This window comes from Cercospora kikuchii (assembly GCF_019650295.1).
Source record: "Cercospora kikuchii DNA, contig_00003, whole genome shotgun sequence".
Classification (NCBI taxonomy): domain Eukaryota; kingdom Fungi; phylum Ascomycota; class Dothideomycetes; order Mycosphaerellales; family Mycosphaerellaceae; genus Cercospora; species Cercospora kikuchii.
Genome location: NW_025408584.1, coordinates 4,650,004 through 4,667,996, shown reverse-complemented (window position 1 = coordinate 4,667,996; position 17,993 = coordinate 4,650,004). Strand labels below are relative to the sequence as shown.

The 17,993-nt window shown below is 52.0% G+C and overlaps 5 protein-coding genes across 5 annotated transcripts; 4 read left to right on the top strand and 1 right to left on the bottom strand.

Annotated features, from left to right (window-relative positions):
* Positions 1 to 825: 825 nt before the first annotated feature.
* CKM354_000619600 (uncharacterized protein) lies at positions 826 to 2,486 on the top strand (the record flags this gene model as incomplete). Its single annotated transcript, XM_044801501.1, has 2 exons — positions 826 to 964; positions 1,036 to 2,486. The coding sequence occupies 2 exons, from the start codon at positions 826 to 828 to the stop codon at positions 2,484 to 2,486; spliced, it is 1,590 nt and encodes a 529-aa protein (XP_044657436.1).
* A 1,777-nt stretch (positions 2,487 to 4,263) lies between these two features.
* CKM354_000619500 (uncharacterized protein) lies at positions 4,264 to 5,097 on the top strand (the record flags this gene model as incomplete). The annotated part of the gene is made up of 1 exon (XM_044801500.1): positions 4,264 to 5,097. The coding sequence occupies one exon, from the start codon at positions 4,264 to 4,266 to the stop codon at positions 5,095 to 5,097; it is 834 nt and encodes a 277-aa protein (XP_044657435.1).
* Positions 5,098 to 6,235: 1,138 nt separating this feature from the next.
* Positions 6,236 to 10,138, top strand: CKM354_000619400 (uncharacterized protein; the record flags this gene model as incomplete). Its single annotated transcript, XM_044801499.1, has 2 exons — positions 6,236 to 6,830; positions 6,978 to 10,138. 2 exons carry the CDS (start codon positions 6,236 to 6,238, stop codon positions 10,136 to 10,138), a joined length of 3,756 nt encoding a protein of 1,251 aa, XP_044657434.1.
* A 3,145-nt stretch (positions 10,139 to 13,283) lies between these two features.
* On the bottom strand, positions 13,284 to 14,635 carry CKM354_000619300 (uncharacterized protein; the record flags this gene model as incomplete). Its single annotated transcript, XM_044801498.1, has 2 exons — positions 13,284 to 14,263; positions 14,314 to 14,635. The coding sequence occupies 2 exons, from the start codon at positions 14,633 to 14,635 to the stop codon at positions 13,284 to 13,286; spliced, it is 1,302 nt and encodes a 433-aa protein (XP_044657433.1).
* A 394-nt stretch (positions 14,636 to 15,029) lies between these two features.
* CKM354_000619200 (uncharacterized protein) lies at positions 15,030 to 17,862 on the top strand (the record flags this gene model as incomplete). The annotated part of the gene is made up of 5 exons (XM_044801497.1): positions 15,030 to 15,254; positions 15,345 to 15,471; positions 15,529 to 15,761; positions 15,817 to 16,946; positions 17,073 to 17,862. 5 exons carry the CDS (start codon positions 15,030 to 15,032, stop codon positions 17,860 to 17,862), a joined length of 2,505 nt encoding a protein of 834 aa, XP_044657432.1.
* Positions 17,863 to 17,993: the final 131 nt, after the last annotated feature.

Genomic DNA, 17,993 nt, shown 5'->3' with positions numbered 1-17,993 from the left:
GATCAATACTTAATACTCAGCAGTGAATGTCAATTCAAAGCTCAGAGCTCAGGCTGAGCTCGCTACTCTGAGCCAAGGAGGGCATCTACATGCCTTCTCAGCGAGATCCAATCGAATTTGGAGATCGCTGCTGCATGAGGCTCGGTCAAGCGTATGTTCATCTGCGGCTTCGAAAGGACGTTTCATGGTGTCATGATGCGTTTCGGACTTCTCGAGTCTAGGTTGAATTCTGTAAGGAGAGTCGTACAACACAAAATCTAGCGCTTACTAGGAGATTGAGACTCGTTTTTCGTGCCACTGAGCTGCTGGCAGAAAAGCAATCAAGCACAAGTTTTGGGAGCTTGCATTTCTCTATCACGATTTGGCACAAAATCTAACCTCCCTCGTATTGCTATTCTGAGCGTCGACCTGCCGGCACTAACAGCAAAGCTAGCCAACATTTGAGCCACTAGGAAATCTCTGATATAATGCCAAGCGGATCGTCACGTAGCAAAAGCCTTGTGACCGATACAAATGTTACTAAGCACTGCTACCTATATGCTTTGCTCGTACTCAAGAAATGCTCTCATTGGGCGCAAGTGCTGGATGTAGTCGAAAATGGCAAATCTTGTGGTCAATCTATCCACACCGACGTCCGAGCCTGACTACCAAAATGGGCCCGACTTTCAATACCTCATGTGAGAAATGATAGCGTGGAGACAGGAGCTCGTATACCGGCGTGAGCGGCGAAATTGCTCAGATGGGCCTCCGGTGATATATTGGGTGCGCAGAATCATCTGACAGGATGTAAGGCACTTTCGTTATTTCCCTACCGCAGCAGTCGCTATGTTTGGCCATCTCATTACACTCGCTCAACTGGGCGGCATAGCTCAAGCGGCATACGTATGGCCATCGAAGTACGACAGGCTAGACGATCTGTTGTATCTTCAAGGCGGTTATATTAGGAACGGCGAGCTGTCGGATCGTGAGTAACTTCCAGCTTCGCATTGGAGATTTCGAAATGGTCAACGTCTTGACTGACCTTCTCCATTACAGAAGTTCGGACTTGTGACTTCGGCGCCGGTGCACCTGGCATTCAAAAGTCAGCCGAGTGGCTTCGAACCGCTTTCCACGATGCCGCAACGCACGATACAGCAACGAAACTTGGAGGCCTCGATGCATCGATCCAATTCGAGCTTGATCGCGCAGAGAACAAGGGCGCTGCGTTGAACAACACTCTGGCCGATATCTCTAGCTCGTACAATATTCGTGACTCCGCTTCCGATCTCTTGGCCCTTGCAATGGTCATGGCAGTTGAGAGGTGCGGTGATCTTGTTGTGCCTCTTCGCTTCGGCAGAGTCGATGCCACCAAGGAGGGAATTGCAGGTGTGCCAGAAGCTCACACCGATTTGGAGACAGCGCAGAAGCGGTTTCAGACAATGGGTTTCAGCCAAGAAGAAATGATCACTCTCGTTGCTTGCGGCCATACCATTGGTGGCGTGCACAGTGTCGATCATCCGGAGATTGTGACTGAGGGCGGTGTCAGTGAGGAAAATGTGGCCAGATTCGACACGACAACTGGGAACTTCGATAACGCAGTCGTGAACGAATTCCTGAACAACACGACGAAGAATCCTCTGGTCGGGGCGAAGAACGACACTCTTAACTCGGATAAGCGTATCTTCACCTCGGACAAGAATGAGACCATGACCAAGCTTTCGGATCCAGCATATTTCAAGTCGCAGTGCGAGTCGCTACTAGAACGCATGATCAATACCGTTCCAGGAAACGTCCAGTTGACAGAGCCCTATCAACCAGCAGACATTCGGCCGACAATCAGCTCGTACCAATTTCGTGGCGACAAAGTCGAGCTCTCAGGTCGTGTACGTGTGCGAACTACGGAGAGCACTGGCAGAAATGCTTCTGACCTTGAGGTATCCCTGCTTCCCAAGAACTCTACGCAGACCATCTCCACGACCATGGCAACCTTCAAAGGCGGTTCCTCATCTGGCTACAACCGCGAGATCTTCAACTGGTATGAGTTCAACTCGACCTTGGACGCAGGCGCCACTACAGCATTTGACATCCAGCTCAAGACTCGTTCAACCGGAGAAGTTGTCAAAAATGACAACGCCGGAACGGGAGGCTTCCCACTGAACGCGGACATCTTTTGGCAACGGGAAGCATCGTGCTTGGCATTCGATGAGACTACTCAGACCAGACGGTTCTCTGTCATTGCGGCGATTCGCGAACAAGTTGCAGATAACGCTGCGCCGCAAATTGTCGTCGTGCAGCGAGAGACCATGCTAGGATCGCACATGCCTCGCTTGATCCAGGAGACAGTTGAAATGAAGCGCACGGAGAAGGCCGTTGGTGGGTATGTGTTCTATCAGGCGGATGCTACGCTCAGAGATCAGAGTGTCAGTGGGACAATGTTTGATATCGTGGTTGGAGAATCGAAGTTGGAGTTCTTGGAGACGAATGATGTCGCTTCAAATGCGTGTTAGGTAGTTTCGTGAGCATTGCTTAGCTGCTGTCATTGGTTAATGTTAACTCAAACTTGGAAAGGAGTGTCAAATGTAATGGGCCGGACAGCCGCCTTTTCTCAGCACATTATGGAATGTCCATGCCCACTCTGAAAGCTGCAGGCAGAGAGATGGGCGCCGGAGGATAGGAGTACGAAATTCCAAAGAGGCCGGCCTGTCGTACAGCATCACGAAGGATTGCTCCTGGTCGAGCTCTGCTATGTGAGGCCGGTCGATGACAGCTCCGGCTATGGATCCAGCGGGATGCAACTTTCCGACCTTGACAGCAGCTGCGCACAAGACATCCCCGCAAGCTTGCAGCATATGATGGCCGAAGGTCCAAGAACGAAGTGTCCATTGCCTGCTTTTGAGTGAAGCCCGCGTCACCTGCACTGCGAATATATTGCTTCGCAGCAGCATATGCAAGCTATTGAAGAGGGTAGACAATCGGCAGTGCATGACCATTGCATGCGCTCCAACTCGCTCTCCTCTCTGATCAATGTGATAAGATACTCTCTGACCTGCACACTCGAATCAGCTGTCGAGTGAGAAGGGAACGGTTCCTGTCAAGGCGACTTGATACTTCCGGACGCCTCATCTGTTCAAGATGTTGACGAAAGGGCCGGATTGGCTGAGGAGGCAAACACATCACAAGCCTCGATACCGGGTACCCCATGTCTCGCTTGCGCACACTACCACGCGGTCTTGTGGGATTCCAGCCTCCTTCTGTGCATATGTTGAGAGCGGCTTGGTCGGTAACACCACATCAGCTGGCCCTCGTTCAGATCATGTGCAGATGGAGTAGAGTAATCCACGAGAAAGACCGGACACCCTTATGCACCCAAGCGCCGACTATCCTATGACCGAGAAAGCTCTTGCATAGATGAGCGGGTCGCGTGAAGTCGGCGATACGTGGAAGCTGAGCTCGCAAGCTTGTAGCATATGCAATGCAAGCATTGCGCAGGCTTTGATATTGCAGATCGCATTGATCCTGCAAGAAATACCATGCACAAAGGCGCGCAAGTGTGTATATCTTCTCGTCATCTGAGTCGGTGGAAGTGTGATGGAAATGTGATGGAGACGTGTACCTCACATCCTGCGGAAGGGGACGACGCGGGTCGTGCCGATGAGCACTGACCAGTAGGTGAAGTTTCTTGGAAGTGGGGGAAAGCTCAGCGCTTGACTTCAGCTCATCATTGGTCGTCGCGTTGCACCTTCATGCACCTCCTCCCTCCCACCCGCAAAGCAACGCCAGCATCTACGCGCTCGCGCTGCACGATGCCAATAGTGGTGTCGCCCCCGTCGTCCCTCTTCCTCGCTCGACGGCCGGCCACATGCGTAGCTCGAATCAGTCGTTGTGCGGCCGGCCCGTAGCAGTGTAGTGCGCGAGAGTTGCGGAAGGCATAAAGTAAGCGCTCATCCTCCTCAGGCACTGCTCTTCTCTTCTTCTCTTTAGCAAGCGTGTCAATCCCAAGAGCTGGTCTTTGGTCGTTTTTATCCTCTTTTTTCGTTGTTTGTTAATCGTTCAGGCCTGGTGCCATCCACATACTACTCACTACTCACTAATTTTTCAATCACCGCCAATATCAAATTACCAAAAAAATCCAAATTCTACGACGAAGCCGCTGGTCGACTTCATCATCACGAAACTAATTACCAGTCTCTTGCTTGCTCAAAACACGACTTACACCATTTCACGATATTCAAAAACCATAACTCTCAATTTCAATACTCTCTACGAAACGTAAAATCAATCACAATGGCCGCTATCCAGCTCAACTTCACCCTCCGTACTTCCGCCAACGTCAAGACCGTCCACTTGCTCGGCTCCTGGGACAACTACAACGGACAACTTCCTCTCTCCAAGGACTCCTCCAAGACCGGCGGCTGGAAGGGCACCTTCCGCTTCCAGGGTTCCACCCTCAAGCAAGGCCAACGCTACTGGTACTACTACATCATCGACGGCTACCACGTCTCCCACGACCCAGCCCGCGAGAGCGTCACTGAGCCCACCACCGGCCGCAAGCTCAACACCTTGGACATCCCATCCAGCGGTGCCGCAGCCAAGACCGAGACATCCCGCAAGGAAGCCCGCCAATCCTCGCGCCACAACCGCACTTCTTCTGGTGTCCCAAAGGGCCGTCCCCTCGACAAGAGCCAAATCGTCTCCCCAAAGCCATACAAGCCACAAGAGTCCCTCAAGGTTCGCACCGAACAGTTCGCTCAGCCAACTCTCGAGCAATTGACCGCCAAATTCGCTCAGCAGCAACTCGTCGAGTCCTCAGACGACTCCGAGGACGACAGCGACAGCGATGTCGACTCCGATGTCCCATCCCTCAGCTCTTCCCGCAGCTCCGGCTCCTCGTCCGTCCGCTCCGGCGCTTCTTCCCCAAGCTCCGTCTCCTCGAACAGCTCCTGCTGCTCCTGCGAACGCTACGGCATCACCCGCGCAGGCAACCGCGTCAAGTTGGACTGCGGTGGTGCACGATGCGGATACTCTGACGGATCCGACTGCTCTTCCGAGTCTGAGGATGATGCTCGCCGCTACAAGTCTGGCTCTACCCGCCGCCATGGAATCGTTGTCCGTTCGTAGATGGATGACTTCCCTGTGCTCTCGGCACTGGACTGCTTGTTTTGTTTGACGATGACGATGATGTGAAATACGATGACGACCATTCACTTCTTTTACGACGGCTTTTCTTCTTCTATGAGAGCGAGTTTATTGGTTTTTTGCAAGAAAGGAAAGAGAAAGACACGCTTTGTACACCTTGTCGTCGGACTTGGCCGTCCGGTGTTGTGGAGAACCATCATGTTAGCCGGCCTGGCATGATGCTTTCTTCCCACCCGCCGCGGCTCCGATGCGAGTGTCTGGGCGCCCTTGTCTTGAAAGTATGTCTGCACGCCTCCGATTTTGATCAATGGGCGACCGGCAGACAAGACAAGGCGATCTCGCACTTTGCTCCATCAGCCATTTTGATGAGCATTGCCAGCGATGGGGGAGAGAGGACTTCTGGGGTGGATTGCAGAAAGAAGTTCTGGAGAGAGACTGTCACGAGGAGGTCTGAGATGTAAATGGAACAGACACGTGCAGTCGGAGAGTTGTGACGAAGTAGGGATTCAGCTCGAATGCAGTAGTCGTTTAGCCCAAGATCTCTGCCTGATCTGACATAGAGAACATGAACGAAGTGACTGCATGCTGATTGTTGCATACTTTTCAGACCTGCAGAAAACGATGTTTCCTAGTGCAGTCGCGCACCCTCTGTGGCTTCCTAATACCGCGACTTCCCACTTCCCATCACTTCCCATCACCGTGCCTCCCATCCACAATTTCCAATACCGTGGCTTTCGAACGCAGGTCCCGGCATGACAAGGCTGCTCCCACACCTTCGTGCGTCGCAACCACACCAAGATGCCAGAGTGCCACCCTACGAGTGTGCAGACCGGAAATCCGCCCACCACCACGCGACAAGGCAAAATGAAGGCAACGCTCAACAACAAATCTGCCAGTCGGACCTGACACTGCCACTATGGCTGCAAGTTCGCATTGCGGCTTGCGTTGTGTTCGCCGATAGGACGCCACCATTCGTCCTGCACTCCAGCTGCGGGGCTGTGCTCTATTGAGATGGCTTGCCGTGACGACGACCTCATAATAAAGCTCAGCCTGATCGCAAGCTCAGCCTGATCGTCCGTTCCGTCGTTCAGCACCCCAAGAAACGACCACAGCGTTCAGTATGACGGGCGTCGAAGCCATCAACCTTGTACAACTTATCGGCGCCTGCATCAGCATCACTGAAACTGTTATCGAGATCGGTCGTGCCGCACAAGATGCCAAAGGCCTTCCACCGAAGCTGAAGGAGCTGTTCGAACGGCTGCCAGCTATCAATGACCTGCTCCAAGCCGCAAACGAGAGGACCAAGAAGGATGAGGTGTCCGAGGAGTCCAGAAACAGTATCAAGCCGGTGCTGGAGCAATGCCAGACCTCTTTAGAACAAATCAGAGGCTTGTTTCACAAGGCCTGCCCCGAAGATGGCGACAATTATGGCAAACGTTTCTGGAAGGGCAGCAAGACAGTGTTTCTGGGAAGAGACAGCAAGCTCCAGCGGCATATGAACGATGTGATGGACAATCTGAAGATACTGGAGCTCAAAGGAGTCTTCACTATCGATGGCAAGCTGGACGATCTCGCGGAGACTGTTCAAGTCCTGGCAGAGCAGGATTCCGTGACGAACGCGCACTACGGTACAGGTAATCAAAATATCAATGAGGGCCCTGGCGACCAGTTCAATATCGGCGGGGGAACTCACAACACGTTCACTAATAATTTTGGTCGGTCATGATCCTATCTTTTGAGGTTTTGCTGCGAAGCTTGTGATTGCGACCAAAATGTGAGAGGCGATTACCTCTTATAGGCTGCTGCGACTATGTTATGCACTCGGCTTCGCAGCTTAAGTTTTGTACTAATCATTCAATCAGGTAGTCATATACACCAGGGGCCTCCGGAACCTGATCTTGCTGAGCTATGCCTCCAGTCGTTAGCTTTCCCAAATATGGAAGTTCGAGGTGACATTAACGAAAAGGTGGAGCATACTTGTGAGTGGATATTCGAGCATGAACATTACCAGACCTGGATGGCTCAAGGAGGACTCTTGTGGATAAAGGGCCGAGCGGGCACTGGCAAATCTCCCTTAATGGAATATGTCAGAGAGCAGAGTCTTCATGCCCAAGAATCGAGCTCGGACAGTCGGAGTTACCTACCACGTATGCTTGTGGTGTCTTTCTTCTTCAACCGCCGAGGAGACACTCTGCACCAGACCGCTCTTGGTCTTTTCCGATCCGTGCTCCATCAAATTCTTCGTCACGATAATGAATTGCTCTCCCAGTTCCTGGAGGACTCTGGGTTCGAAAGTCACCATCGTACGAAAGGTGACTCGGGCAGCGGCAAGAGATGGGACTGGACGGAATCAGACTTGCGAGAACTTTTCCGGAGATACGTCAAAGGCGTTACACAGACTCGTGACCTTCGCCTATATGTTGATGCGCTTGATGAGGGAGGAGAGCAAGTTGCGAGACAGCTCATGGCTCTGTTCAAGGACTGCCGAGGCAGCAATGAACATCAGTTGAGCATTTGCGTCTCCTGTCGGCCATATCCACAACGTATCAATACATACGACTACTGCGTCGATATTGTCGAAGAGAACCGAGAAGACATCACGCGTTTCCTCGAACAGTATTTCAGTGAATGGCCAGACTGGGATGACCAAGAGTCACTGCAGAAGGTGGAGAAAGAGATAATTTCTAGAGCTTCGGGCGTTTTCCAATGGGTCATACTTGTTGTTCCAAGAGTGGTTGAACGGAGAGAAGAAGATCTGACGACCATACTTGCCAGCATTGCAGATTTCCCTCAGGAGCTTGACGATTTGTACCACGAAATGCTCAAGCCCCTGAGAGATGAGAACAACAAGGACAGAAGAGCAGCATTACGCCTTTTTCGGTGGATAACTTTTGCGAGACGGCCTCTTACGCTTGCAGAACTTCGCTATGCGGTTGCAGTTGATGTCGACTCGAAACTGGCCTTTGTCGAAGGCTGCAAGCGTTCTTTGTACTGGTGCAAAGATGACGAGAGCATGTTGAAACGAGTTCAACGCTTATCATTCGGCGTGGTAGAACTTGTTGGTGACGTGGTCCAATTCGATCACGAATCCGTTCGAGACTACATGCTAGCTCGTGGCATCTCCTCTTTGGAGGCTGGTCAAGAGGGTGATCCACCTGTCGATGTCCGTGGGCGATCGGAAGCGGTCTTGTCTCGTGTCTGCTTTCGCTACCTCGCTGCCAATGACGTTCTAGAGCAATCCGCGAATACTTTGAGGACACTTGAACAGGATAACAACGCCCCCTTCGCCCACCTTCATTCCAGAATGAAACGACTATCAAGCAAAGAGACTGATCGGGATCTCGTACTAAGCCCATACGCAAGAGTCCAATGTTGGTATCACGCTTCTTTCGCCGACACTGTCGATCAATCGCTCGAGTTCATTCTTGACATCACTGAGTGGCCCATGCTCAGGATGGCTTATACATGGAACATGCTGGGTAACCGGGGACTCAAGGAAGATCTGACTCTACAACATCTGGCAGCATATCATGGCCTCTCCCGCATTCTTGAGCAAATGCTTTCCAGGATCCAGACGCTCCATTCGAGTGAGGGGCTGCTTCCGGGTTCGAAACGTGACCTCGATCCGAAAGACTGTTATGGACGCACTCCGCTATGGTATGCAGTCGAACAGGGTCAAGAGAAAATCGTCAGACTGCTCCTCGATAGCGGGCGCATCGACGTAAACTCTAGGGATTTTGACCAACAGACGCCTTTGGCGATAGCAGTAAGATCGCACCACAAGAAGATCGTTAAGCTTCTCCTTGAGGATGAACGAATAGACGTGAATACTGAAGATGATCTGAAACAGACGCCTTTAGTATTAGCAGTACAGGAAGACCGCGAGGGGATCGTTAAGCTGTTCCTTGAGGACGGACGGGCAAGCGTCAATGGTCGGGACGTTCGGCAAAAGACGCCTCTGGCGATAGCAGTAGAATTGGGGCACGACAATGTTGTGGGACTGCTTCTTGAGAACGAACAGGTGAACGTGGACTCACTGGACGATCGGGGAATGACCCCGTTTGCAACAGCTGTCGAACGAGGCTACGAAACGATTGTAAAATTGTTTCTTGAAAGTCAGCGGAGCAACGTGAATGCTCGGATCAATGGGGTACGGACCCCTCTCGAGATAGCAGTGGAAAAGCGACATGAGAAGATTGTGAAAGTCCTGCTGCGTAGCAGGGATGTTGACCTCAACGCTCGCAATTGTGAACAGCAAACGGCACTCTGGAGAGCAGCATTTCAGGGGAGTGTGGAAATTACGAACATGCTATTGGATAAGGACGAAGTCCGCATCTGGATGAGAGATTCACTTGGGTGGACGCCCCTGTGGGCCGCAGCGGATCAAGGCCATGCGCAAATTCTGAGGCTCTTTTTGGAAAGACTCCTCATCGATGTCAACAGCAAGACTTACGGCAACGCTGATGAAACTCTCCTTGAGCTTGCAGCGCAGCGAGGTCGTACGAGCGTGATCCAATGCCTTCTGGACACTGGAAGAGTTGACATGCTTATGCAAAACTTTCACCGGTCGCTCTGGCTAGCAGCGAAAAAAGGTCATAGAGCAGTTGTTAAATTGCTTTTGGAAACCAAGAGAGTGAAAACCAAGCAAAAAATGTGGACGGGCGGACTCACAGCATGCTATGCAACAGCATTGGAGATAGCTCTGACTAACGGGCATGGGCATATCGTTGAACTTATAATAGACTATAGAAGGCAGCAAACGCAGGAGGAAGAGCTCACAAGATTTACAGCGGACGAAGTTGAATGCGGTGTCAATACGCCAACAACACAGAGTCACCAACGCAGTGAAAGCTCGCAACCACTTCTAAAGGATCAGCAGCTCGGAATTAGCGATCGAGGTCGACGGTCCGACGATCGAGATGGATGGTACGACGATGTTCTTTTGTCCGACGACAGAGTACATCCGCGCCCGTCCGAGGATAACCTTTGGTACGAAATTTGGCTCAAACGACGTAAGATATAATTGGAAGCTTGCCGGCTTGTCTTTCCAGAGTTCAACCTCTTGCAACAGCGTTGCATGCACCAGATGTGTAATTCTGGCGTCCACACCAAAGACAAAGAAGGCAGAATATTACCAGCAACTTTCTCTTGCTTTCACCATATTAGTTTTGTGCGCAAGTTCATAGCTGCGCCATGTTGTCTAGCGTGGACATGTCGAATTGGGAAGTAGTTTCGTTCAAACACAAATAACGGGTGATCCACATGCCATGCATGTTCAGATTAAAGTTCAATTGAGCGAGCCAGCGCCTATTTCTTTCCTGTCTGTCGTTGTACAAGAAAAGTGAAGAAGCAATAGTGAAGAAGCAATAGTGAAGAAGCAATAGTGAAGAAGCAATAGTGAAGAAGTAAATGAGTCTAGTATACATGTACGCTGACAGCCAGGTCCCCTAATCAATCTTACGAAAGTCAAGCAGAAACTCCGGAGCATCGTAGTAGTTGGCCTGGAAGGAAACAATGATCGCAAGAACGCTCCATGAAGGTTGTCAATTCGTGTGTAATGCCGGATGTGCGATATGTACGCATCGTAGATCGTCCATGACACTGCTCAGTCGAGACTCCAGAGGATGCAAGCACATTAACAACTTGTCTCCGATTATGCGAGTGCGATGCGGCGCTGGGCCCACGTTGCTGATACTGCTGCAGCGGCGGTGTGATGTGACAGTGTGCATGATCCTGCATACGGCAGATGCCGTGGTGACCAGCACCTCATCACCACCCACAAGGATGCCGCAGCGAAAACGAAAGCTGGTCCAGGTGATGTTTCCAGAGTCTGCTCATCATATGACGATGCAATGCGACGCGATGATGTCTGGCCAATTTCTCTCATCAGCGCTCGGACCAACAGATCGTTGCGCGGATCCTCCGTCTCTGGCGTCTGGCGTTTCTCGGTAATCTTGTAAAACGAGTGCATATAATTTGCCAGGTCTCCTGAGTGTGCATTCGACGTGTTCAGTGGTGTGCACACATACACGTGATTCATGGCTGATACATGCTTGTGGGTGATGGTAGACTCCAGTAGCCAGAGTCGGGTAGGACCTGCGGGATTTCGATGGCGGGTTGATGTGTTCGAGCTCGAGAGTGGTTGGCACAGGCGTAGCCGACGAGGACGGTTTTCTCTTTGAGTTGATGGCCTCGTTGCCTCATTGCTGGGCATGGGTCGACTGCATGTTTGTGGTACAGGCATTTGCAGACGCTATATCGCTCGACGATTTGTATGCACATGTTGCGTCCTGCGCTTGGGTGGTGGTGTCGTTGGCGAATGTGCTCTTGTAAGCAAAGTCGTATTCTGACTGATGCACAATATGAATAGGTATGCTGAGATGATGTTCAGTAGTGGTGCCGGCCAGTGAATGACTGAGGCAGAAGGCAATGTGGCGAAACTTATATATCTCCAGCTGATGTCTGTCACGGCTAGGCTGTGTGGGTAAGCAGTCAGTCAGACAGATAGCCTACGCACTCAATCATGAGCAACAGAGCAATGCAGCAAGGCTGCATCGACAGCTTGGGATCAATCCTCGGCCGTCATAGGCTGGGAGGACATTTCGGGCCATGTCTTGGTGGCAGGACTAGTTACAGGCAGGTCGGAGCTGGTCGTGAGATATTCAAGGGGCTCAGTTGGAATCGTGCGGTCTGCTAGCGCGGCCTTGGTGCAATCGACTACCCACGCGTGTTGCATCTGCAAGCGCAGTCGTAGTGCAGCGGTGATGACTCTGCCGGATCGGTGCCGTAGGAATCCCACGAGGCCGCAGCGGCGGAGGAGCGCGGGCTGGCGGGACAGGGGGCCAGCGGCATGGTCCACAGCGCGTCTGTCGCCTGGCATTCGTGGACTGGCGGCAGGCGAGGCGTGCTAGCAGACTCAGCACAACGCCATGGCGATGTTGGTGAAGGAGAAGGACGATGATGCAAGCTGAAGACAAGTGTCTCGGCTGTGGACGGGAGCCGGTGCAAAAGCTTCGCCTGATATCCCTGCACACCACGAGGCGCCCCTCTCATTCGCCCGCGCGTGTTCGTAAGGATGGAGTCTGTTCTCACGCACCGACACTTTGACACCACGACGCAGCGCAGGTACTGTACCTCGACTCGACATGCACATCATGCGCCCACCCAACGATGAAGGCGTCGGCGAATATCAGCGCATGCACGCCCACCGGATGCTGCATTGGGAAGCCCGACAGCGACGATCTGCACTGCACTTCACCTCCTCGACGTGATGACTACGCAGTTATGAACCAACCCTCCATTATCACCACCTCGTCGCAGCAAGACCAGCTGCAGACCTCAATCCTCGCGATCGTGATAGTCTGCGGTATCGACAATTGTGGCTTGAGTGGAGCACAAGCCGTGCAAGGCTGAAAGCCTGAAAATAGCCACAAGCGCGGCATGACGGCGCGCGCTCAACTCGTCCTGCAACTCGAACGGTGATACTCAACAAGCCACCACGTCCCGAAGCATCATCATTATCAGTCGCGAAGGAAGCGAAGCAACGAATCTACTAGAACGCCGACTGATGAAGCAGTCCCCGACATTTCGCAGTTACGAACACGCACGCGAGCTGCAAGATGCATCGCGAGTCCGCCGAACGTCGTCCGCGAAAGCGAAGAAGCACGCGCGGCCAAGAGTACCTCCTATGCTGGCCGCATTTCTGACCTGCAACCACTCATAGCTCCAGAACACCATTTACCACATACAGGGCTGATGACATGGCTACTGACATCCGTGCTAGTGTATCGAAGGATGCGAACAATCGCATCCTGAGCCCACCGGTCTGGTACTTGGTTCGCCCTCTGTCAGTTGACAGAACCTACCGCCCACGCAATGCTCAGTCATCCATGACTAGCCACACAAAGAAAATAACATGTCACGGAAGACCGGAACAAAACAACCCTACAAGCGAAATGCGTTCCTTCTGAGGCTCAGCATGTATGTAAGCAAGTCTTGCATCTCTTTTTATGAACGTTCCTGGTACAAGGGCATCAATATACGTTTCTTCCTGCTACGGATTCCTGCCCTTAGGTCTGCCTAGACCCATCATCCGGTCATCAAATATTCTTCCTTAGCCGCGTCACCCGAAACGCCTGCCTGCAATGACGCGAAGATATACAAAAAATCTACGTAGTTCCGTTAAGCTGCGTCTGACCATTCTCCGACTCCTGCTGCTGCTGCGGTGGTGGCAAAGACTTCTGCGGTGCCGGATTAAGTATCCCGGCAGCATCGATCAGCGGCGCAGAAGGATTGATCTCCAGCCCAAACCCTGGCAAATCCAGCACCGAAACATCCAAATACCCATTCGTAGGAATCGGCTCATTCGTGAAAAGATTTCCAAACACCGGCAGAACACTCTTCCCATCTGGCGAATTAGCCAAATACTCCTGGAAAGGACTATGCGGTTGCGATACCACAAAATGGTAAGAATATGGTCCACTGGCATGAGGTATCACCGGGATATCGTATGCTTGAGCCATAGCCGAGACTTTGAGCAGTTCAGTCAGACCTCCCACCCACATGACGTCCGGCTGCAGGATATCCAAATTGCGACCTTCGATGAGTTTGCGGAATCCGTAGCGCGAGTACTCGTGTTCACCGGTCGTGAATTTTACTGTGCGGTGTGCAGCTTTAATCAATGCATGACCATCGTAGTCGTCCGGTGAAAGACATTCTTCCCACCAATCGATATTCAAATCTTTGCATTTCTCCACCAGTTCGATTGTGTAGGGGACATTCAAACTCATATAGCAATCCACGCGAAGCGGGAAATCAGGTCCGACTTCTGAGCGCTTTTGTCGGAGGTATTCGACGTTTTTCCTCATTCCTTCGGGGCCTTCTCCGGGGCTGTATGGGAGGGCGACTTTTGCTCCGCTGAATCCTGCATCTCTTGCTGAGGCTGGCTCGGGACCGGTGCAGTAGAAGCTCAGTCTTTCTCTTGTTGCGCCGCCGATGAGTTTGTAGACGGGTTCGTTGCGGATTTTGCCAGTGAGGTCCCAGAGGGCGAGGTCGATGACGGAAATTACGGCGACGGGCAGGCCTTTGCGGCCGTAGAACATGGAGCCGCGGTACATTTGTTCGAAGAGGTGATTTGTGTCGCGTGGGTCTGGAAATATCAGTTTCGAGCTGATGGTATGAGGAAGTATAGGAACTCACCTGCACCGATCAAGAATCGTCGAAAGTGCTCAGCGACCAACCAGCAAGCTGGAGGACCACCGAATCCAGTTGCGAAACCTTTGGTGCCATCGTCTGCCTCGATTTCCACGCAGAATGATCCAAGAACATTGATGCCCCAGCTTGTTCGTGATTTCCGATACTCTTCATATCCTGACATAGGTGTTGAGATCTTGGAGTCAATCAACCAATGACCGCCTTTGACATTGTGGTAATCGCCTCCAGAGCCCACGCCTGAGATGATGAAGGTCTTGATCTCTTTGATTCGTGGGAAGCGCGCCACGCCACTTTTGCTGTTTGCCATGATGGCTGCTAAAGCCGATGCTTCTCACCACGTATATCGCGACTTTGCAGAGCTGTTCACGCGTGTCAAGCTGCCTGAGATGATGAAGAAGCAGAGCAAAGAATCAAGAATAGGAACAGAACAGAAGAATTATCCGCAACGCGTCAACATCACCTTTTGTCTATCATGCTACCAGCAATCTCATGCGGGCCAGCATAGACGGCGCACCCGCATAGGGACAACAATGTACCGAATGCCATGAGCGTGTGGTGAGGCCGAGGGCGGGATTGTCGAGTGTGGATTCGCTGGAAGCTTGCTCCAGCTCGCCCCTCTTTCAAAAGCTCCGGCGTCGCTCGGTCAAGCTGCTTCCGCTTTCCTCGTCGCAATTCCTCCCGAGCGAGACGGCAATGATACGATGAGCCCAAACACGACTTCCACGACGCCGCAGAAGGGTGTTGCTGGTTCACCCAATGGCACCAACGACAACTCGCCCGGTAATGACCAGCAGCATGGCGCCGAGCACAAGGACGCCGACGAGGGGTGGAGTGGCGATGAGGGTGAGGAGGTGGTGGATGCCGACGGATCGCGCAAGCGAAAGCGTCCCATGAGCGTGTCGTGTGAGATGTGCAAGAGTCGCAAGGCATGTGTTGTACCAAGCCTGCCCACGGGGATCGATGGAATTGTTCCGGATCCTTGCATCTCAAACGCTGTCGACTGACTCCAGCCTCAGGTCAAATGTAGTCGTGGGCAACCCAGCTGCGACTGGTGTGTGCGCAATGGCCAGATCTGTGAGTACAAAGAGCGCAAGAAGCCTGGTCTACGAGCAGGATATGGGAGAGAGCTCGAAGCACGGCTCGGTAGGTCGTTGATTGTGGTGTTGTTGGAAGAGCCTCGTTGTTGATGCATCATGTCAGACAAGCTCGAGGGCGTACTCGCCGCTCAGCAGCAGGTACTTCAACAAGTCGCCAGCGCGTTGCCAGGAGTGCAATCACAAGTGCAGCCACAAGGACAAACTCATGCCTCTCCTGCAAGTGTCCATTCCCAACATGCCTCGAACACGGCATTGTTCATGCAGACACCCGACATGTACCCCACAGCAGCGGCGATTCAGTACAACAGACTGCAATCACAGGACGGCATGAATGCGGTGTGCAATCGGTCTCGAATCATCTCATGGAGTAGCATTAGCTGATACAGCTCAGCATAACGCGGCACACCAACGCCATCCCTCGCAACATTCGCTCCATATGCCATCTGCCTCGTCGAATGATCCATACGCCACCAGCAACGGTCCTCTCGAATCGCCGAGCATGAACATAACCGGAGGTGCAGGTCAAGAAGATGCGTTGAAAGCGGTTTCTCAAGATCAGGATTTCCCGCCTTATGATCTGCTTTATGCTCTGGCGGATCTCTTCTTCAAGCATATCAATACCTGGTGTCCGATCTTGCATCGAAGGAGTACTCTCGATTCGTTGTTCGGCTCGCATACTCTCGAAGAAGCGGATCGCATACTGCTCCATGCGATTGTGGCGACCACGCTGCGCTTTTCTACAGATCCGCGACTGAGCGATTCGGCTCGAGAACGATATCATACCATATCCAAGCAGAAGGTCCTTCTTTATGGACTAGAGAACAGCTCTGTAAAAGCGCTACAGGCTTTGGTCATACTGGCATTGGACACAGTTGGAAGCTCGAATGGGCCACCAGGATGGAACCTCTTAGCACTGATCACCAGAAGCGTCGTACAGCTGGGATTGGCTGTGGAAACGAGCTCGACTTCAGTGGCGCCTTTATTCCCCTCCATATATACCCTCCGAGCAATGGTGCTACCTGAGCCGAAATCCTTCATTGAAGACGAAAGCCGCAGACGACTATTCTGGATGGTCTATCTGCTAGATCGCTATGCCACTATCGCAACAGCTTTCGAATTCGCATTGGATGACAAGGAAATTGATCGCAAGCTACCTTGCCGCGATGACTTATTCGCACGCAACCAGCCCGTCGAGACAAGGTGGTTCCAGACCATGGAAGGCGAGCAGCACTCACTCAGCGAGATGAATCATCCCGAAAACTTGGGCAGCTTCAGCTACTACGTCGAGATTCTCGGAATTCTCTCGCAGATCCATCGCTTTTTGAAGAAGCCTGTCGACATAAGCGCCTTATCTGACGTGGAGCAATGGCAGAAGGAGTACCGTCAGCTGGACGGCAAGCTCAATCAGTGGAAGTACAGCCTCCCAAGCGAGTACGGCAACATGTCTCGCTTATTTAACCCTAATGGAGGCAACAAGATTGTCAACTGCATCTGGATCATGCTGCACATTACCTATCATACGTAAGTCATAGCCCTACAGGACCCTGTCGTATAGCCCTACGACATCCGATGGCATTCACATGCACGCATCTTTGACCGGAGATGCACATGTTGCATTATCGCTAACGTCAGCTCTTGAACACACAGTACCGTGATCCGATTACATTCTTCAGCAGCCTATCCCACGACTCGATCACCCATCTTCACTCCGTCATTCTCCGCCAGCCAGCGCTGCCACACCGCAGTCGAAGACATCTGCGCGCTATGCACCTACGTGCGCTCCAATCAAATGCTCACCAAACTCGGACCACCCTTTGCGTTCAGCTTATGGGTCGCGGCCCGACTTCTGCTTGTACATGGCTCCACCATCGACCACCATGTCAATCCTGCCATTCATCCTCTTGTCGATACCCTACGTGAACTGGGGATCTATTGGAAAGTCGCGGAACGGTATGCCACACTTCTGCAACGCGTCATGGACGAATATAGCGAATCCGAAAGCGCGCCTGTGCCAGCAAGTGGTGTGCGGGAAACACCAAGCACAGTCAGAATTCTAGCAGACATGCGTCGCTGCGCATATGATTTGGACTTTTTGATCTCGAGGCAGCCGAGACAGACATATTTCGGCGCGAACAACAAGTCTTTGACAAATACCCGCGGCAGCAGCAATCAACAACAACAACATCCTTCAATGACAACACCGAACATGAAGACTCCGGCGCCGAATGAATTGGAGTATTTGGATGTGTTTGATTTCTTCAATATGCCCAGATTACCGCCTGCTCCGATGGGAGGTCCTGTTGGGTCGGGAGAGGTGGGGAGTAGTAATGGAGATGCGAATGCGACTGGTAACGGAAACAGTATGCCTGAATACCAGTCTTTTATGGATTATCAGAGTTTGGAGGGGAACCATGGGACGGATTGGCTTGTACAGTGATGAGGTTTTCGGTTTGTTGTAGTATATATTGAAAGTGCATTGAAACATGTTGGCATGAATGAGGCGGGACTTAAAGTGTACAGAAGACGTGCAAAAAGTGCATTTCCAGCTGCATGTATATATAAATTGAT